Source organism: Pistacia vera, unplaced genomic scaffold, assembly GCF_008641045.1.
Source record: "Pistacia vera cultivar Batoury unplaced genomic scaffold, PisVer_v2 Contig495, whole genome shotgun sequence".
NCBI classification, from domain to species: domain Eukaryota; kingdom Viridiplantae; phylum Streptophyta; class Magnoliopsida; order Sapindales; family Anacardiaceae; genus Pistacia; species Pistacia vera.
Genome location: NW_022196329.1, coordinates 63,640 through 85,777, shown reverse-complemented (window position 1 = coordinate 85,777; position 22,138 = coordinate 63,640). Strand labels below are relative to the sequence as shown.

The following is a 22,138-nucleotide window of genomic DNA, read 5'->3' as shown; positions in this document are numbered from 1 at the left end:
ATATTTTGAATAAACTATTACCCTTCTGAGCAAACTACTCATCGTTTTTGTCAACTCACCATTTATTGAAATATCTTTTTTACTTGGTTTATATTAGTTTTCCAAAATTTTCTTAGGGGTATAGCCGATAATTTCACAAATTTGAGTGAAAAAAAGATTTTGCCACGAAATATAGGGGTGAATCAATTTAACTCATAAAAATCTCCCTAACAAATGAAGGAGTTGATCTTAAGCATTGTAACTGAAATCTTAACATTTATCAAACTTGTTTGAGCATTACTTTTGGGGTGGTGGAAAATAAGCAAGATATATCACAAGAGAGGAGACTAGAAACCAATAGGCTCGGTTTATGACGGAATCTAAGACTTTAGCTATCTGGATAAGTTACCAGAGTTCTTGTGTTTGAATTACAAAGTGGTGCTTATATATTTATTACGAGAAAATTAATTAAAATATTATTTTCAAGTTTGGAAGAGATTAAATAGTCATAAGTATGAAACGCTTTACTAAATGATCATCGCTTAAGCAATATAGTCTTATCGCTTAAGCGTATGTAGGTTTATCTATAAGCTTATCGCTTAAGCGATATGTGTTAAATCGCTTAACCGATAAAGTTCATGGATTATTTATTCTAAATTGAGATAGGAACCCCATTTGTGACTTACCCTGTCCATTGAACTTGTAAAGGATTCATTACCTACCGCTTTGTGTATAGGATATTTGTGACTTACCGACCTTTGAGTTATAGGGTATCTAATATACTCGAGATTAATTAAGATACGTACAAGCTGTCCAGAACATCTGTTATAATATAATATATATCTATATATATATATATATATATATATATATAATATATAAATAAAAAACTTGTCGAATATCAATTGCACATGATCTTATAATCATAGTGAATTACCAATCAATTCTTACCGTTTAAGATATAAAAAAGTTTGAATAGTATGAAGTGTTTGATAAATGAGAAAAATTATGTAAGAAAGATCTCAAGAATCACAAAATCTCCCAAAGATAAAATATTTTAAAGTTATAAAATTTGGAAAAATAATAAGATAAGTATTATAAATAATTAATTAGAAATTGCTTTTTATTATCCTATTAAATTCTCATCTTTTATCCACAAAAACCTCTAAGTCTCCTCCCTTTGGAAATTTCCTTTCTAATTATGTCACAGCTTTCATATTACAGGAGGAGAATTTCCAGCAGTTGATAAATTTTTTGGGGGCCTCCTGTAAGTAAAATTGGGATTGCAATTTAGGGTTTTTCTTTAGGATGAGTGAGTTCTTAAGCTCAATCCCTTTATCCTCTTCTCTTTGTGGCTCAAAGTTCGGAACTTTATCTAGTAAGTTGAGACCAAACAATGCAAATATTAGAAATGGCAAGTTACAGCTTTTTATGTGCAGTTTTAAACCCAACACAAGCAAAAATGGCAGCCAGAATCAGGACATGTTTGGTGAATTGGAGTTCAAGGAAAAGGTTGGTATGAACTCTTCTACTGTTGAAAATGGAAGAGAAATTGTTGAATTGAGGGAAGAGAAGAAGGGCCAAAAGAGTGAAGATGAGAATAGTGTTGGTTTAGAAAGACCAAGGTTGAGGAGAGGAAAACAATTGATGAGGAGATCCAATATGTTAGCAAAGCAAGTCATCAGTATTCAATCTGCCGTTTCTTTAGGTTATGTCTCTCAACTTTGGGTGGACACAACTTCTGTAAGTTAATTAATTCATCATTTGTTGGTACAAAATTATGTAATTTTTTGTTATCTATAAAACCCAGATGCTCATTTTGTGCTTTGTTTTGTTTCTCTTTAGTGGGTTGTATTGGTAGTTGAAGTGAGGCCAAACTTGCTTTCTGGTGAATCAGAAAGGTTTCTTCTTGAAGATGTTAGCCAGGTATTTTTTATACTTGTGCATATATGGCTAGCAAATTTTGAAGCTTTATACACCTTTGACATAAACTTATGGTTTAGTTTGAGAGTTGTTTTGGTTTATGTTTTATTAGTTTTATGGATGATAAGAACAGTCACTCTTGTGGATAGTGGTATATATACTGCTTGGTTAGTTAAATTCATGGTTTAGGGTCTAAGGATCTATCATATGAGTATATATACTGTTGCGGTGTTAGTTACCCTTGACCATATATTTTCATACTGCTGATATTTATGCGGAGGATTACGCTGTATACTGAAGATACAAGCCATTTCTTTTGGTTATTTGTCTAGTTTGTAGTTTATGAACCTCATTTGGGTCTTGAACAGAGTATTCAATGTATTATTTTTTACAGGTTGGTGATGTTGTGCTTGTCGAGGATGAGACAGTAACAGAAAAAGATTTCAAAATGGTTGGACTTGATACATTGGTATGTATGTGGTTTGCCAGGCCACCCCATATTGCAGTAGTTGTCACTCTGCCCTTTTATTCATTATTTAATTTTAAGGCTTTTAATCTCTGATTTTTGTTAGGTAGGATACAGAGTTGTAACTCCAGGTAAGCGGAACATTGGGAAGGTAAAACCAAATTTCAGCACCAAATCCTGCATATATCATGTTTGGGTCAAATTTTTCTTATCATATGGATTGTGCAATCTAGGTGCGAGGATACACTTTCAACATTAATTCAGGGTCTGTTGAATCACTGGAGCTCGATTCATTTGGGATATCGATTATTCCATCAAGTTTGGTGGGTTGCTGGTTCTTACTTTATTTAATAGAGAAAAAAATACCTCCATATACTATGCTGCATGATCAGACACAATCCTCACTTCAATGTATTGGATATATTGATATTATCTTCTTGTTCAAATGAGTTCCTATAGGAAACTCAAATGCAATCTGCTTGTCATTTTTCCAGGTTAGTACTTATGCTTTGCACGTAGAAGATGTGCTCCAAGTTATAGCTGACACGATTGTTGTTCACGAAGCTGCAGCCTCGCATATACAAAGGCTAACAAAGGTAACTTCACCTTCAGTTTATGATGAAGCTGTTAGTCATGCTTTGTCTTGACTTTATTTGTAATAGGGTTCTTTGTGATGCTAAAAATATCTTAATTTCCAGTAAGTTTTGCCCATGAAGATGATTCTATCACTCACACTGAACACTGTAGACTAATGCTTTTCCCTGCTTCAAGTGGTACGTACTAGTTAAGCATTTAGACAGTCATTTGTTGATGCGTGTATGTAAGCATACAATATGACACGATACCACACCCTCGGTGAAAAGAGATGTAATCAGATTGATGTTTTACCAATTACTAGTTTCTGGTTTGATAATTGTCTTCTCCATGTTCTTATCCGAAAAGAAAATTGCATATTTCGTAATTCAAACCTGGTTGCACATTCTCAACCATTTGGTATTCAAGGTTTCCTAAACAGCTTATGTTTTAGAGAAACGTATAGTTGCAGCATATGCAAAAACCTCCTTATTTTCTTGTAAAAATTTGAAGTCATTGCATTAAATTTATATTTTAGCTGATAGATAATCAAAACTTTAAATGGTTGTACCAGGGTATTTGGGACAGCCAGAATCCGGGAACTTTGACAGATGAACTTGGAGAATATGCAGACTTTGAAAGGCCTGGTAAATTTGACGATGATCGTCGCACGCGGAGAGGTTTCAGCAGGAAGAAATCCCATCCAAAGATGAGAGAAGAAGCAGAGGATGATTGGGAGCTTCCAATGGATTACTTATGACCCTCCTCCTACTCCTCATCAGGGCTTTTTTCACATTTCACCCTTTCCTTTTACTTGTAGATATGTGCTTCCCTCCCCGCAAATCTTATGCCCTTTTGCTGTTGTGTAAATATGAACTGCTTTATACAAGTTTACATTTTTAATAAACTGCTTTATTAAATTGTTAATGAATTTACATTTTCACAGAAAATTGAATAAAAAATCAAATTTGGCCCATGCAGGTCTAAACTCTAAAACAGTGTTTTAAAAACCAACCCGGGGTGAAAGCCGGCAAAGTGATTGGGTCCCAGATTGACCGGTTTGACCGGCGGATCAAACCGGAGTCCAAATGTTTGAAATCTAACAAAAATGCCTCTGAAAATTACTATAAGTCTCTATAGGTTTGAAATCTTGCAAAAATACTCCAAACACTACCGTCGGTATTGGCAAATAGGGCTTGTTTTTTGTGACAACAACACTCCCTATCACGACAAAAACATTTCCCTTAGTCTCCTTACCAAAACTTATCTCACCCTTCCCCTATTTGCCTTCCCAACATTGTTTTAAAACCCAGACCGGAGGTTAACCCGTTTTGTTGTCTGGGTCATGGGTCAACCGGTCCAACCGGTTGGATTGAGGACGTCAGTGAAAATTTTATTTTTAAAAAATTACATATTAATCCCTCAAATTTTAATATATTAAAATTCCCCTAAAAAAATTTAAATTAATCCCTTAAATTTTTATTTATTTAAAAAATACCCCAAACAAATTACCAATCAATCCCTAAACTTTTAACATATCTCCAAAACATCCCTATAAAATTACAAATTAACCCTTATAATTTTAAAATATTACAAAAACCCTCCTAAAACTTGAACCGGACCAGAGAAGCTGTCGGGTCCTGGTCCGACCAACTGGTCTGGTCTGGTTTTTAAAATAGAGCTCCCCAATTGTTGGCAACAACTGCCTTCTTTTGGCGACATAGTTTTGCCATTTTTTACCAATTCACTCACCTAAAATCACCTCTTTCGCCATCATTCCACTCACTAGTCCTTTTCAAAACCCCTTAACATCCCAACATTCAATTGTTCATGTGCTGATGCCCTAATTTCTAGGGTTTTCAATTAATAGAAAAATTTATAACCCAACCTGGTGAAGGCCCTAAGTCTCGGTTCAACCAATCGAGCCGGGCTGGGTTTTAAAACACTGCTCTAACCAACAAATAGGCCATGTTGTTGTTGCATCTGATTACACGTTTCAAGACTAAAAGAGGAATGGAGCAACTTCACTTTAACCCAGTGGTTTCAAATGTTAGTCAAAAGGGACAGAAGCCCCTTTCAAAACTCAAAATAACCAAACCTCCATTGTCGGATTTGATTTTGGACAGAGTTCACCTGGTTCTATATCTCTTATTAGATCGACCAAAAGATTCATAGAAGAAATTGATACCTCTTAATACCTTAATTTGTGCATAATGTTTAAACTAAATCAGCGTTTGTCAATGTCATTTCACTGTTTTCAATGAAAAATAAATCGAGAATCCGGAAATAATATTCAGTAGCAGCAGGCCCACACACCCTTCTACTAAAGAACAAAAAGATAAATTAAATATTAATAAAGTAGCCGTTAGCGCTTTGGCTCCATCCAAATTTAAACCTGTTATCATCCAATATATATATATGCTGTATATAAGCATCACCCCCAGTCAGCCTTAGTCTTGTATAACCCAGATGCTAAAAATGACCCAGAACCTCAAAATGACAGTCACTGCCACCACCGGCGGAGAACAGAAGCTGAAGCCGAAGTCCGGGCGGAAGCCTCTCCAGCCACTGAACTCGCTGGTCTCAACGCCCACCAGTAATATAAAGAACAAGCCAAAGGAAAAGCAAGAATGTATAGATCAGAAACAGAATCAGATCCCTGTGGTTGGAGATCTGAACAAGGAGAAAGAGGAGGAGAATCATGTGGTGACAAAGTTGGAATCACTGGATGCGTCGCTGGCGGAGGAACTCAGCGCCATGAGAAAGAAGCTTGAGAGATTGAGATTGGACAAAGAGAAAACAGAGAAGATGTTGAATGAAAGAGATACGATGCTGGATATGCAAATGAAGGAGCTTCAATACAGAGGGGATACTCAGAAGATGCTGGAGATTGAAGTTGATAGATTGTACAGATTAAAGGAACTCAAGTCTTACTGTTTGGTAAGATTACGTTTTTCTTTTCATTCTCATTCTTTTTCTGGGTTCAATTCAATCAAGTTATTAACTTTTATAAATGTTTGCGTTAATCAGAGGATTTCATCCATACGATCTCTGAGAGAGAAAGAACAAGAAAAGAGGATTACCGGAGTGGCAAAATCCATCTCCCATGTGAGTAAATTAAAAATGAACCCAACAAACTATGTTTGATGTTTCTTCAAATTGACTGAAATGAGTGAAAGTTTTTTGTGTTCAGAATTTGGGTGGTGAAGATGATGATGAAGAAGAAGAAGAATCCGTGGGTGAAAACACATTGCAGAGTCCATGCTCGAGCCCCGTAGAAGAAATTACAGAGAAAGAGAAATAGATAAATGTTTTGCTTTTTCAAGCTCTAGTTTGAATTCTTTTATTGTGCTTGCACTTGGAGAAGACAATATTTATTATAATGTCTCATTATAGCAGTGGTTGAAATTTCAAATTGTTTGCGCTCTTCTTTGACTATATATCATCCAGAAACAGAGAGTTCCTCATTTTCATGGCTCTAATTTCAAAAATTCATGAAAAGCACAAATGCATATTGAAAAACCATTGAAGAAATAAGCCCAAAGAAGAAAATTGCTATTTAATAATCATGTTTCCAGTACAGAAGAGAAACTTAGCTCTAAGTCTAACATGGGACACTCTCCTCACCGCAACATCTAGGAAACACACAGCACACCACGAGGTCATACAAGCTGGTGGTTGAAACAAATTTGATGTATTTCAGAAGAAATACATTAATCAAAGCTAAAAGAACGGAAAAAAAAAGGCTAACAGAAACACTAAAAAAAAACTACTACCGACTGACTGCTGGGAGAGGAGGAACTAGAAATGAGGTGTACCTGATTATATTAGGATTTCTCACAGAAATTACAAATCAGACCACCTCGATAAACGATCTATCTGTATAGGATATGGCTGTAAATTCACTGGCATTAAATTTATAGCCATCTGCCGTCTGTGGTTTCTCTTCTTGTCACTTGAGAGTGTTGTAGCTTCTCTTTGGTTTTTCCAATAACCTGACAGTTTCAACTACACAGTTCTTTGTTCGTCAGTATTATTTGGATTCAAGCTCTCTGCAAATTCCATCAGTAATAACAACAATACACCTTTGACTGTCAAACTGACTCTTCCAAGTTCAAGTTTAGAAACATTTCTGTCATTTTACCAGTAATTGAATGGTTAAGTTCATTTCGGCTTTGTGAAGGTCCCAAAGATGAAGGCCTTACTTGAGCACTCACAGAAAAGTATGGCAAAGGAAGCTTTACAGGATCACACTTTTCAGCTGGTGTGCAATTGCAGCATACTTATTTTAAAGGTACGTATGAACTGTGTACAGTATGGTTCATGTTCTTCAGATATTTTGTTTTGAATAAATGACTGGAAGAGAGTATGCATTCTTTTCTATAACAATATCGAGACCAAAGCCACAAGGGATTGCGCTTTTACCCCCTAGCTGCGCACTTGCAGGGGAAACAATTTCCAGCTTGTTTCTAGTTGTTGCATTATGGTTATTTCTAATATGTTCATCAAAGTGTATAGAATACAGCCTCCATAGTAGGCTAGATGTTGTTAAAGGGGTCATTTTAGACCCTCATAGCAAAGCTTTAGGCAGCAATAGTTGCTGATGACATGAAAAATATAACAAACTACTTCTCACTTTCTCAAACTTCAAATTTATGGTATAGCATTTGCCGTTTCCACAAATGCAAGAGCAACGATAGGGAAACATATTTGCATCACTGAGTGGTTGCATGCAAGGAAATTCAAGACTTTTACCAGTAAATGATACATATAGGATTCAGCTACCTTCTTTGGCTAGCCACCCGAGTTCGATCCACCAGGCGGTAGGATAGGGGCAAAAAACTAATTGGGCGATGCCCCCCCCCCCCCCCCCCCCCCCCCCCCCAACACACAAAAAAAAAAAAAAAAAAATCACGGTACATAATATGGAAGTTTGTTGACATAACTTGAAGAACTTGTACAAAACCTCGATAAAATTTAAGAATCAGGATCACAGTGATTGTACGGTAAAAGATGGACAAAGAGCAAAGGATATAATGTCGAACTAGAATTTCAATACATTAGAGGCCTGATGCTCATTACAAAATAACAAAAACACAGTGGTATGTATGATCAACATTTAATTGTGATTCACTTGATCGATCTCGTATACAACTTTAATTTTCCATAGCTCTGCAGAGAGTCTTTGGCAACTGGCATGATGCTTTTAAGGAAACAAATATTGGAAGCTAACAAGGTTTAGAGAGAAGATTAACTGAAACTGCAAGAAAGACTCTTAAGGGGGGAAAAGAGTGAACTTTGATATGTTCAATTTCCCAAAATGATGTAAAGTAACATTGTGACCTCTTGTATTGGCAGAAAGAGGCCAAGGAGTATGTGAGCAACAGTTTCAAAACAGAGATATGTTAACACATACCTTAATTAATCACTGTTGTGAAAAAAAAATACTTTGATCAACTGGCAAACACGTCATAGTGCCACTCACTTCGCGACTCTTTTTCATCCTTCCATCCCTGAAAAAAAAAATGTTTTATCTCAAAATAATAGTTAAGCAGAATGATCTCTCAAACAGCATAACAAGCTGTAAATGCATAAAAGTACCATTAAACTTTTATGACTATCAAAACTTCTTTATCCATTGTCCACCTAAGTATTATAAATAAATATTGCCTCATTCCAAATATGATAACTTAGTTTGATATATATGTCTTCTGAACCTACGAAAGCTAAAAATATACAGAAAAAGAAATCAGGATGTGCAAATGAAACCTCATCAGAATGTACTCACATCGCAAGTGTAACTACTTGGATAACTAAATTTTGAAAGAATGGCAGCAGCCTGGTCACCACCCAACAAGAATAAGGATGCCTCAAAGCAGCAGCAGCTGATAGACTCCTCTTCCGAGAAACCTCTCTCTGAAATAAGCTTTGTGGCTAGATCCCAACCCCTACCCGAGTCAAGATCAAGAATAGTGAAGTCGCCTCAACCGAGTGTACTCTCTCCATTTATTCAAGTCATATTCATCTGTCTTTATTTCACTTGAAATCTTTAAGCCGCAGTAGACCTCAAGGTTGGTATTGCCATTTGCAAGAGTACAATCCCCCCGAGTACATATCAAACAGATCAGGACTATTCAGCTGCAACAATAATTTCAACTCAACTTTAGTAATGTTTTGGACAACATTCAGTTTCTACTATAGCTCCAAAAGGAAATCCATGTATCCGCAAGGATACAATTTTCCTATCTTATTCATGCATATATTAAGGTGGAAGCTATAATACCTGCCGAATAGAAAAAAAAGCAGCAACAGGCTCAGGAGGGGACGGTGTTTTCTCAGGTAGTCCATATAGTTCAGGAGGACATAATCAGGATCAAGCAGAGTACGGTTGGGTACATATTTTTGCCAATCCGAAGATCAGTAGCTGCTCCAAGTCTATAAGCTTGATCTGTCCTTCTTTGTCACTACTAAATTGGCTGGCTTTACATCCCGGTGAACAATGCCTGTGTCATGGATTTTTTTGAGGGAAGAAATAATTTGGCGCATTATTTGCTTGATATTAATGCACTCCTTTTCGTTGAATCTGCACCTTCCAACACACGTCCGAACATATAAGACTCCAAGTTAAAAGGGAAGTTGCGGTCTTTCATGTAATCACAAGACTTCGATTTCCCTGTCACATGGACATCCCTACAATTAGTGCGCAAACATGAATTTAGAAACTCTGTACATCAACTAACGGTAGCAAAACATAAATTTAGTATTGCGTTTAGTAGATGATAAAACGGCATATCATTCGTTCAGTAAATACACTAACATTAATGCGAAGCCCATAAATTCAATAGTAAGTTTATCATCCATAGCTCTGCATCTCAAGAGTCCTCGTGACCATGCAATACACTTTTCTAATCAAAGGAAGTTGAATATGGAAGACTTTCAAATTAGTATTTGAAGTGCTTATTATAATTTGAATTGGTGAGTACCTCATTTCCAAACAAGCCACTTGCCCCCTTTCGTAACTGAGAGTTTGTTTTGTCTGCAACAAAATTTCCGAGGAACTCCGCACATGTTTCCGGGCAGCTCTTGATAATCTATAATTAAACCATTCTTCATAATCACCACATTCTTCAGCCCCCTGAACTCCAACTTTCACCTGCATGTCCAATCGATGAAAATCAATAATTCAGAAAAAAGATATAATACTTTATACATTAATCATCAAGAGAAAAATAATCAAAAAGTACACAAACGTTTATTATAAAGCAATGGTAGAATGAACTACCTTCTTAAGAATGACTTTTCTCTTGAACCTGCTATCTAACTCTAGTGATCTGCCTCTTCCCTTTCTCTGTCCACTCTCTTCAACAGTCACATTCTTTGGAACAATCACTCCAGAATACACAATACCAAAAGACCCTTCTCCTAGTTTATCCCCTATCACAAAATCAGTCCTTTTCAAGTTCCTCCTTCCAATCAAGCTGTCAAAAACCAATTGCAGAGGAGCTAGAACGTATGCATCAATGGCACCTACACAGAACACCAGGCCTTGCAGTCAAATATATCCATGTCAACCCAGCAAAAGCAAGAAACCCCCATCTCTGAACATCTGATAGTTCTTCGTTAGCTCGATGAAATTCCACCAAACCAGATTGAAAAATTGGAACTTGAGAAAATGACTGGTCCAAGAATCATCTGGGATGTTGCCAAAAAATGCATGGCATCTTCCAGGATTACTTCTGAAACGATTTGTCAAAGAAGAGAGATTAGTTTTGGAAGTGGGTTTTAAGGGAGAAGCAAATAATCTTGGGGTTCTGTTGAAGAGTAATTGTTGTTGGAGACCGAGAAGCCATACTTACTGGTAGTCTGGCACTACAAAGAAGAGCTAATGTTGTGTTTGTTTTGTTTTTGTTCAAGAGTCTGAAGAGGTTGGTCTTGTGCCCGTGCCATGCTTAGATCTATCCATTTAGCAAGAATATGTGTTCCAACAGCTTATTTCGTTCTTACTCCCAGCAACCTGATAAGTTGCCTTCTTTCCTTTTGAAAAGACAATGACGGACTATTTCATTAAGGAATTGATCATGTCTTCCTATTACTATAAAATATCTACAAATGTTATGTGGGGAATTCCAGAAAATAGCATTCCTCAGTCCATCCGACAAAAGTAACCTGTTGATTGCTAATACCCAAAAAAGAAAAGCAACATATTCTAGGATATAGAAATAAAGATAACATGCTGATTGCTAAAGCATAATACCACTTCATCTGAGGGGATAAAGTACTTGGAGACATCATAATGGGAAACAGGATCTAAGAGTCGGCAGAACATATGTTTATAGCACAGAATGTAATACAACATAGAGTATTTGTCTACTGAGTAAGATACTTCAAATTATGCCACCATAGTAGATCCACTTCATGGCCTCTTAGTAATCCCTTGAAAACCTCAACCCGAGGTGATACAAACTAGAATAGGGGCTACTACTCTGAAGGAATGAATCCGTAGGCCTCACATAAGTAAAGTCGACAAATGGTTTATATTGTTCTTTGAGATGCAGCTGGAGAATCCGAAAGTGGCATCTCAGTCCATCCTTGTCAAAGTTAGCATGCAGTGCTCCCCTGCAACATCGGACGAAACGGGTTGGATTTCTCTGCCTCCAATTTCTTCCAGTTGACTGATTTGAACCACTTGTGTTGCTTAATTTCCTCACTTCCTCTGGGTCCAGTACCAAGGCGCTTGCCGGGTTCCTTTTGTAGTAGCTGAAACAACAAACAAATTTTCTCACTTTTCATTCATTAATGATAAATAACAATATCGATTAGCATTGCAGGAGTCCAGGCCACAACCCCTTCAAATAAAGAAGAAGGAATTAAGAACCCAAACTTCTGTTAGAGTCACCAATAAACTGTCACTTCAAAACCATAAGTATCCCATATGGATCCTCAAATACAGAATTGAATGTTTACACTTTACACTAAAAAAACTCTTTACATGACCCAGTTGGTGTGGAATAAGTCCACAATATGCCATCAGACCACATCATTATCTCAACAAGAAAGATACAATGTTCAATGTTGTGTAGTAATAATAAAAGAAAACACTTTTCGAGGCATTAAGTTTCTACCCCTTTCAATAGAGCTGTGCTTCACTGGACAAAATGCCGGCAGCTTGATCTTATCCTTAACATCTTTTGCTGAACTTTTTGCCTGTTCCCACCAATAAAAGGAGGCTGCACAATGAAAAAAAAGCTAACAATGAGTATAAATTCCAAAAGAAATACGGTACAGATCACAAAGAATAGTCATTGAAGAATGCCAACCTTCCCGTGAGCATCTCATACAAAAGAATTCCCACACTCCACCAGTCTGCAGCCTTATCATGGCCCTTTCCAAGAATAATTTCAGGTGGCATATATTCATTGTACCGCCTAGAGTTTGATCTTGTATTTTCATCAAATTGCTTTGCTAAGCCAAAATCAGTAAGCATTACCTGTTTTAATTGAGTTAAATGTCGAACTATTATTTTCCACTTCTATTTGTGCTTTTGAGCATGTTGTGGAATAAGAGCGAGTTTAAGACAATTAATGCCCTTAGCCTCCCCAAGTCACTGTATCAATAAGACAAATAAATAGAGAGAGAAAAAGAGAGTACAGGGCCATCTGCATCCAAAAGAATATTCAGGTTTAAGATCCCTATGCATTATGCCCTTTGTATGAAGGTGGAAACGGCAGAAACAATCTCAGCAGCATATATACGTGCCAGATCCTCTCTAAACAATCGCAGGTGTTAATCGCCTAATGCCTTGAGGGTTCCAGAAACCATCCAATAAGAAAGAACAAACAAACCTGAAAAGGCCGTGGCGGTAGAGCTGGAAAAAAGGTGTCCCCCATTTATGAAATCCAGCACAAGGTATAATCTATGTTTGGTCTGCGTGTCAAGAAAAACTTAAATTTAATCTTCTAAAGTTAAAAAAAAAAAAATCTATATATGGCAAAAATTGAGATATTAAAGTTGCAATCTATTCTCCTATTCAATCATGTGTGGTTGTAATACTTCGAAACAGCTTAGAGCATTTCATAATCTATGAAGATTACTTGGAATGAATATTTGAGCTGACAATAAAGGGGTGCTCATTTTCGTCAAAATATCCCTCTCGCTTTCATGTATTCAGCATGATTCTTCTCCATAATCTTGTCCTTTCGCTAACCTCATCGCATATATTTCTGAGGTATGCTTCTTCTCACCTGATACACCCTTCCAAAGCACCCTGCCCAACAACCTTCAAAACTTCAAAATCCTCAATGCCTACAACTAGGACCTTATTAGAACATCCATCGAAATTCTCAATAAGCTCATCACTGGAAACAACCTCCTCAACGAAGGATTCCCCAAATTCTTTGATGGACTCTCCCTTGACACAGTCCAGTAGTTCCTCTGAATCCTCGTCTCATTGTAGAGTGAGCTTGTTCAATTTCAATGATCACCTAACACAAGAAGAGGGCCAACCAGAGAATGTGATCGGTTTGTAAATGACAACTGGATCTTCATAAATTATCCACTCACTTCAGCTATATCCAATACAGAATTTTCCAAATCACCCACAAATTAATGAGGTCTGAACTGGAACAGAACCAAATACATCAGAGAAATCCAGCTCAACTGTATCAGACACAACATCATCTGCAGTGTTCACGAAAAAAATAGCTGCGTCTGGAGTGGTTTGCACATGCGGGATTTAGTCAAACCAGGCAACTGAGTCTGAGGAAACCATGTTACCAAGTTTTATCTAAGGCAACCAAATGAAGATGGTTTAACAACATCACCAAATGGCTAAATTCCCCCAAAATTCTCCAAAACCAATGCAGTTGAAGGACTCAAATAAATGGCCTTAATTACAAGAAGGGCACGTATGCAACTGGAGTCCCTAGAAACTTTGGCAGTAAGCAAAGAGAATCCACGAGAAGAAGTAGCTCTTGTTTCCAATTTGCAGGAAACACAGTGATGCTTCAGTAGTTCTCAAATTCATGAAGATCAATGTCAAGTCTATTAATGCAAAAACAAAGCACAAAATCAGCTTCTTGAAAATGAAAAAAAAAAAAAAAAAAAAAAAACATTGGCATCGTATTCATCTCTAAAAAAAGATAACCTGATCAATCCTAGCCAGAGTATTAAAAGAGAAAAAAAAAAAAAAAAAAAAAAAAAAAAAAAAAAACAGAACTTGAAAGGCAAATACATACACGTAAGCTTCATACAGAAACCAACGACACATACCATGGAACGCAAACCCAACAGAGATATATTTTACAACAGAAAAACTAACCCAAATCCTAAAAACCTTTATAACATGATAAAGAAAGACAAAAACTCATCTTTCAACCAAATCTTTAGAAAAAAAAAACTGTTTGAATTCTGAACATAAAAACAAGAAATCTACATGCTTACTGATTCCAAACGTCTCTTAACAACCAAACATGCAAGAAAAAGAAAAGAGAGAGAATGCGGGCACCTGGAGAGACGCGGAGGAGACAACAGCACCAAAGATGAAACTTTATGAAGAAATAATAATGGAATTTCGAACGAGCTGCAGTTATATAAGGAACGTGAATAGCTCTTTCAAGGCAATGCTTGGTTTTGGAGAAGAAACACGTGGCGTGGGGGGAGTGTTGATTGGATGGGCTGTATGGAATAAGGGCTGGAGACTTGGAGGAGCAAGTTAGAATATGCGATTTGGATTGGGTGGCTGCTTGATAATGCTGACCGGATTACAGCTTGTACGCTAAACCTTTTGACCATCGTAAATATCATTTTGCCCCTCACCTTTTCACTTTTTTCAAAGACGGGACTTTCTTCCTTTTGGTATTTTGTGAGGGTTTATAACAGTGCCACCCTTGAGGTTTGACACGTTAATTTCCCCTACCTCCCAATAGCATTTTTTCTTTTTTTGGGTCGCTTACATACACCTCAACTAGGGTGGCGGTCGTGTACCCATCCAAATCAAAGGAATCGGAATTGAAACCCGAACTAGTCGTCCTTTGATTTGGAACCAGAACCGTTGGTTCCGATTACGGTTCCGTTACGTTCCGGTTTCAGTTCTGGGTACCCTAAAAAATATCAGTTATCCACCTTTTTTTTAAATGACAATAAACCCTTATAATTATAATTATACCCCTACAATTAAGTGCAAAACATTAAATAATATATTTATATTTACTTGATATTTGATTGATTATAAGTATTTAATTGTTTATTTCATCGATAATAAATATTAGAAGCTATTATTAACATAAGTATCTATGTATATTAATTTCTTAATTAAGTAATAAGTGAAACTTAATATATAAAAATATTTTTAAAAACTTATCTTTTAATGAATTAATAAGACTTTTGATACTTACATTAAAAAAACCAAAATTTTCTTATATATTTATATGATATGTAAAATATCAAAAAACCCATATGCAAAATATCAAAAAAACCCTATTCTTTAATATCAATCAATTTAGCCCAGGTTCCTTTGATTTGGAACCGGAACCGCAAATATCGGTTCCAATTTTTTGGAACCAGAACCTATTCTATTACGGCCGGTTTTGGGTAGAACCGAACTAATACCCAGGTACCTGTCGGTTCCAGTTCTATCCTAATTTGCCCACCCCTAACCTCAACTAAATAACAATCCAGTAAATTCTCTCAGTGACCACTCTATTAGTGCATAGGGGCTCGAACTCATGAATCTATATTGGATCTCTTTGCTCTTTTATCATTAAATCAACCAATTGTGTTTTTTCCAATGCCCTTTCTGACCATTAAATGTAATTGTCAAGGGATATAAAAGATATGGAATAAACTATTACCATCTTTGAGCAAACTACTCATCGTTTTTTGTCAACTTCACCATTTATTGAAATATCTTTTTTACTTGGTTATATTTAGTTTTCCAAAATCTTTCTTAGGAGGTATAAGCGATAATTTCCCAAATTTTGAGTGAAAAAGATTTGCACGAAATATAGGGTTGACAATCAATTAACTCATAAAAAATCCTCCCTAACAAAATGAGTTGATCTTAAGCATTTGTAACTGAAATCTTAACATTATCAAACTTGTTTGAGCATTTACTTTTGGGTTGGTGGAAAAATAAGCAAGATATATCACAAGAAGAGAGACTAGCAACCAATAGGCCGGTTATGACGGACTCTAAGACTTTAGCTATCTGGATAAGTTACCTAGAGTTCTTGTGTTTGAATTAACAAAGTGGTTGCTTATCATATTTTATACGAGAAAATTAATTAAAATATTATTTTCAAGTTTGGAATGAATTAAATAGTCATATAGTATGAAACGCTTTACTAAATGATCATTCGCTTAGCAATATAACTTATCGCTTAAGCGATATAGGTTTATCTATAAGCTTATCGCTTAAGCGATATGTGTTAATCGCTTAAACGATAAAGTTCATGATTATTTAATTTATCTAAACTTGAGATATGAACCCCCATTTGTGACTTACCCTGTCCATTGAACTTGTAAAGTATTCATTACCTACCGCATTTGTGTTATAGGATATTGTGACTTACCTGACCTATTGAGTTTATAGGGTATCTAATACCTCGAGATTAATTAAGATACGTACAACTATCCAGACATCCTGTTATTAATATATATATATATATATTATATAATATATATATATATATATATAAACACTTGTACATATTCAATGGACCATGATCTTATAATCATATGTGAATTACAAATCAATTCTTACCCGTTAAGATATAAGTTTGAATATGTACTTGAATGTTTGATAAATAGAAAAATTATGTAAGAAATCTCTCAAGAATTTCACAAAATCTACCCAAAATATAAATATTTTAAAGTTATAAAATTTGGAAAATAATATATAAGTATAGTTATTTATAAAATTTAATTAGAATTAGCTTTCTATTATCCTATTAAATTCTCATCTTTTATCCACAAAAACCTCTAAGTCTCCTCCCTTTGGAAATTTCCTTTCTAATTATGTCACAGCTTTCATATTACAGGAGGAGAATTTCCAGCAGTTGATAAATTTTTTGGGGCCTCCTGTAAGTAAAATTGGATTGCAATTTAGGGTTTTTCTTTAGGATGAGTGAGTTCTTAAGCTCATCCCTTTATCCTCTTCTCTTTGTGGCTCAAGTTCGGAACTTTATCTAGTAAGTTGAGACCAAACAATGCAAATATTAGAAATGGCAAGTTACAGCTTTTTATGTGCAGTTTTAAACCCAACACAAGCAAAAATGGCAGCCAGAATCGACTGTTTGGTGAATTGGAGTTCAAGGAAAAGGTTGGTATGAACTCTCTACTGTTGAAAATGGAGAGAAATTGTTGATTGAAGGAAGAGAAGAAGAGCCAAAAGAGTGAAGATGAGAATATGTTTTGGTTTAGAAAGACCAGGTTGAGGAGAGAAAACAAGTGATGAGGAGATCCAATATGTTAGCAGCAAGTCATCAGTATTCAATCTGCCGTTTTCTTTAGGTTATGTCTCTCAACTTTGGGTGGCAACAACTTCTGTAAGTTATTTAATTCATCATTTGTTGGTACAAAATATGTAATTTTTTGTTATCTATAAAACCCAGATGCTCATTTTGTGCTTTGTTTTGTTTCTCTTAGTGGGTTGTTTTGGTAGTTGAAGTGAGGCCAAACTTGCTTTCTGGTGAATCAGAAAGGTTTCTTCTTGAGATGTAGCCAGGTATTTTTTATACTGTGCATATATGGCTAGCAAAGTTTGAGCTTTATAACACTTTGACATAACCTTATGGTTTAGTTTGAGAGTTGTTTTGTTTATGTTTTATTAGTTTTATGATGAAAGAACAGTCACTTTTGTGGATAGTGGTATATATACTGCTTGGTTAGTTAATTCATGGTTTAGGGTCTAAGATCTATCATATGAGTATATATACTGTTGCGGTGTTAGTTACCCTTGACCATATTTTCATACTGCTGATATTATTGCGGAGGATTACGCTGTATACTGAAGATACAACATTTCTTTTGGTTATTTGTCTAGTTTGTAGTTTTATGACCTCTTTGGGTCTTGAACAGAGTATTCAATGTATTATTTTTACAGGTTGGTGATGTTGTGCTTGTCGAGGACAACAGTAACAAAAAGATTTCAAAATGGTTGGACTTGATACATTGGTATGTATGTGGTTTGCCAGGCCACCCCATATTGCAGTAGTTGTCACTCTGCCCTTTTATTCATTATTTAATTTTAGGCTTTTAACTCTGATTTTTGTTAGGTAGGATACAGAGTTGTAACTCCAGGTAAGCGGAACATTGGGAAGGTAAACCAAATTTCAGCACCAAATCCTGCATATATCTGTTTGGTCAAATTTTCTTATCTATGGATGTGCAATCTAGGTGCGAGGATACACTTTCAACATTAATTCAGGGTCTGTTGATCACTGGACTCGATTCATTTGGGATATCGATTATTCCATCAAGTTTGGTGGGTTGCTGGTTCTTACTTATTTAATAGAGAAAAAATACCTCCATATACTATGCTGCATGATCAGAAACAATCCTCGCTTCAATGTATTGGATATATTGATATTATCTTCTTGTTCAATGAGTTCCTATAGGAAACTCAAATGCAATCTGCTTGCCATTTTTCCAGGTTAGTACTTATGCTTTGCACGTAGAAGATGTGCTCCAGTTATAGCTGAACGATTGTTTTTCACGAAGCTGCAGCCTCGCATATACAAAGGCTAACAAGGTAACTTCACCTTCAGTTTTGATGAAGCTGTTAGTCATGCTTTGTCTTGACTTTATTTGTATAGGTTCTTTGTGATGCTAAAAATATCTAATTTCCAGTAGTTTTGCCCTGAAATGATTCTATCACTCACACTGAACACTGTAGACTAATGCTTTTCCCTGCTTCAAGTGGTACGTACTAGTTAAGCATTTAGACAGTCATTTGTTGATGCGTGTATGTAAGCATACATATGACACTTACCACACCCTCGGTGAAAAGAGATGTAATCAGATTGATGTTTTACCAATTACTAGTTTCTGGTTTGATAATTGTCTTCTCCTGTTCTTATCCGAAAAGAAAATTGCATATTTCGTAATTCAAACCTGGTTGCACATTCTCAACCATTTGGTATTCAAGGTTTCCTAAACAGCTTATGTTTAGAGAAACGTATATTTGCAGCATATCAAAAACCTCCTTATTTTCTTGTAAAATGTTGAAGTCATTGCATTAAATTTATATTTTAGCTGATAGATAATCAAAACTTTAAATGGTTGTACCAGGGTATTTGGGACAGCCAGAATCCGGGAACTTTGACAGATGAACTTGAGAATATGCAGACTTTGAAAGGCCTGGTAAATTTGACGATGATCGCCGCACGCGGAGAGGTTTCAGCAGGAAGAAATCCCATCCAAAGATGAGGAAGAAGCAGAGGATGATTGGCTTCCAATGGATTACTTATGACCCTCCTCCTACCCTCATCAGGGCTTTTTCTTATTTCACCCTTTTCCTTAACTTGTAGATATGTGCTTCCCTCCCCCAAATCTTATGCCCTTTTGCTGTTGTGTAAATATGAACTGCTTTATACAGTTTACATTTTTAATAAACTGCTTTATTAAATTGTTAATGAATTTACATTTTCACAGAAATTGAATAAAAAATCAAATTTGGCCCATGCAGGTCTAAACTCTAAAACGTGTTTTAAAAACCAACCCGGGTGAAAGCGGCAAAGTGATTGGGTCCCAGATTGACCGGTTTGACCGCGGATCAAACCGAGTCCAAATGTTTGAAATCTAACAAAAATGCCTCTGAAAATTACTATAAGTCTCTATAGGTTTGAAATCTTGCAAAAATACTCCAACACTACCGTCGGTATTGGCAATAGGGCTTGTTTTTGTGACAACAACACTCCTCCACGACAAAAACATTTCCCTTAGTCTCCTTACCAAACTTATCTCACCCTTCCCTCATTGCCTTCCCAACATTGTTTTAAAACCCAGACCGGAGGTTAACCCGTTTTGTTGTCTGGGTCTGGGTCAACCGGTCCAACCGGTACTTTCCCTTAATTGGCGGGCCTAACCCGGCCCGCCTTTGTTGGCGGGCGGGTTGAGCCCAGCCCGCCAAAACATGTAACCCGCCGCGGGCCGGGCCGGGCGGGTTACTTTTCCACCTTTACACCGGTCATTCCTCTTCAAAAGCCCTAACTTCTAGCCTTCAATTATTCACAGATTGATGTCTTAATGTCTAGGCTTTTGAATGAACTGAAAATTATGTAACCCTACCTGGTAAAGGCGGCGGGTCATGATTAAACTGGTTGGGCTAGGTTAGGTTCCTAATCACTGAGAAAATATATGACATTAATTCACATATCATTTGGACATGGATCATTCTCATTTCTAACTCAATACAATTAATTATAATTAAATTGAATTTCTCTCATATATCTCTCGGATATACTCCGATCATTTCAATTGTCTCTTGCTCTCTCAAAAATATCTTTAGGACATACTCAGAATCTTTTCAATTGTTTTTCAAATTCTGGCATAGTATAAAAGCTCCTCCCACAATTCTAATACACGTTTTTCTCATCTGCTTTCTATTAGAGGTGTTCAAAAAAATGCAAAAACCGAACCGAACCGATAACCGAACCGGAAAACCGGTTAACCGAAAAAACGGTTCGGTTACGGTTCGAAAAATTCAAAAAACCGAATTTCCCTCTAAACCGGTTCGGTTTTGGTTCAGGAATTTTTCCGAACCGAAAAATCGGTTCGGTTCAAAAAAGCGGTTAACCGGTTCGGTTAACCGCTTTTGAACACCCCTACTTTCTATAATATCTCTTCGTTGCCAGTTACCCACTTGAGGTGGCTCTCTTTGGTTTTTCCAATTAACTTGACAATTACAACGTTCCTTTTTGGACAATCTTCCTTGGCGTTTGTCAAATTCAGTCACTAGTTACAAGATATATAATATACCAGATCACTAATTCCCTTTATGTTACTAGTCACCAACCATGGCCAATGCTGCCATTACAAAGTTACTGTTCTTCCATGGCTGGCTTACGGGAAGGGTTAGAACCAGGAAAAAGAAAGTTGTTTATGGGATCACTCTTGTCACTGGCTGTGCAATAGCAATGTACTTATCACATGATTTAATCTGTGATAGTATCCATGATAGCGTGATGACATTTTTGCTGTACCGCAAGCTCTGGAGTTGGAAGGAGTATGAGGGCGGTTTCCCAGCATTTGCAGTAGTCATCAGAAGACGACCACCAGAAGAGCTATGCAACTTATTCCCTGGCTTCTGTGGACTTGCATTTGCAGTCATTACAATCCTGACTTCAATCGCTACTATCGTAATTGTGACTAAGATGTTCCTTACTGTTTATAGGATGCCTCCATAGAGACTTCATGAGTTTTTTTGTTTTGATATTATGTAGACTGTAGAAATGGGCATCTTACCCACTTTGGTTTTTGGTTTAACAATCTTCGGTGGCTTATAATAGGGCAGAAAGAAGGAAGCTTCATGGCCTCTCTTTTGTCATTAGGTGTGCATTGTGCCACAAATTATGAACTTGTTTATCAATAAAAAATTCTCTTCATTACAATTCCTTGTTCTCGCAGTTCCAACTTTTTGGTTTGGAGGGTTAAAGCTGACTTCGAACTAATATTACCGCTTCAGGCCGCACCGTTCTTAAGGGGAAACTTGGAATTGTGTGAAGTTCTTGTCCATGTTTTTCTCATCCGCTTTCTATAATATCTCTTCGTTACCATTTACCCACTTGAGATGGCTCTCTTTGGTTTTTCCAATTAACTTGACGATTACAACGTTCCTTTTTGGACAATCTTCTTGGCGTTTGTCAAATTCAATCATAGTTACAAGATATATATTTTGGTGACGGGGGGTGTTCAAACCAGTTTATGCGCACCTCAACTAATCCTCCGGGGTCTGAAGTTGACAGTCGGATAAATCCTCTCAGTGGCTAACCCTATTAGCAACCCAAATGAATCGAACTCAAGATCTCTTGAGTGATACACATAAGAGTCCTAGTTGACCGGTTCCAATAATATACAAGATATATATTATACGAAATCGCTAATTCCCTTTGTTTTACCAGTCACCAACCATGACCAATGCTGCCATCACAAAGTTACTGTTCTTCCATGGCTGGCTTACAGGAAGGGTTAGAATTAGGA

The 22,138-nt window shown here is 36.5% G+C and overlaps 2 protein-coding genes, 1 long non-coding RNA gene and 1 pseudogene across 3 annotated transcripts; 3 read left to right on the top strand and 1 right to left on the bottom strand.

Annotated features, from left to right (window-relative positions):
• Positions 1-1,167: 1,167 nt before the first annotated feature.
• Positions 1,168-3,701, top strand: LOC116105191. Its single transcript, XM_031391624.1, has 7 exons — positions 1,168-1,722; positions 1,825-1,905; positions 2,297-2,371; positions 2,475-2,519; positions 2,602-2,691; positions 2,863-2,964; positions 3,516-3,701. Exons 1-7 carry the CDS (start codon positions 1,288-1,290, stop codon positions 3,699-3,701), a joined length of 1,014 nt encoding a protein of 337 aa, XP_031247484.1. The 5' UTR covers positions 1,168-1,287.
• Positions 3,702-5,419: 1,718 nt separating this feature from the next.
• Positions 5,420-6,411, top strand: LOC116105222 (high mobility group B protein 6). The gene is made up of 3 exons (XM_031391656.1): positions 5,420-5,881; positions 5,972-6,049; positions 6,135-6,411. The coding sequence occupies exons 1-3, from the start codon at positions 5,420-5,422 to the stop codon at positions 6,243-6,245; spliced, it is 651 nt and encodes a 216-aa protein (XP_031247516.1). The 3' UTR covers positions 6,246-6,411.
• A 1,983-nt stretch (positions 6,412-8,394) lies between these two features.
• On the bottom strand, positions 8,395-10,791 carry LOC116105199 (annotated as a pseudogene).
• A 7,286-nt stretch (positions 10,792-18,077) lies between these two features.
• On the top strand, positions 18,078-18,374 carry LOC116105167. Its single transcript, XR_004124040.1, has 3 exons — positions 18,078-18,112; positions 18,214-18,258; positions 18,335-18,374. It is a non-coding gene; the product is annotated as an uncharacterized LOC116105167 (long non-coding RNA).
• The last annotated feature ends 3,764 nt before the right edge of the window (positions 18,375-22,138 follow it).

Excerpts from the sequence above, each read along its gene's own strand:
- LOC116105222 (XM_031391656.1), top strand. The coding sequence starts at position 5,420 with ATGACCCAGAACCTCAAAATGACAGTCACTGCCACCACCGGCGGAGAA. Across the intron at positions 5,882-5,971 it reads AACTCAAGTCTTACTGTTTG|AGGATTTCATCCATACGATC; the intron begins GTAAGATTACGT and ends TGCGTTAATCAG. Across the intron at positions 6,050-6,134 it reads TGGCAAAATCCATCTCCCAT|AATTTGGGTGGTGAAGATGA; the intron begins GTGAGTAAATTA and ends TTTTGTGTTCAG.
- LOC116105191 (XM_031391624.1), top strand. The coding sequence starts at position 1,288 with ATGAGTGAGTTCTTAAGCTCAATCCCTTTATCCTCTTCTCTTTGTGGC. Across the intron at positions 2,692-2,862 it reads CGATTATTCCATCAAGTTTG|GTTAGTACTTATGCTTTGCA; the intron begins GTGGGTTGCTGG and ends TCATTTTTCCAG. Across the intron at positions 2,965-3,515 it reads ATATACAAAGGCTAACAAAG|GGTATTTGGGACAGCCAGAA; the intron begins GTAACTTCACCT and ends TGGTTGTACCAG.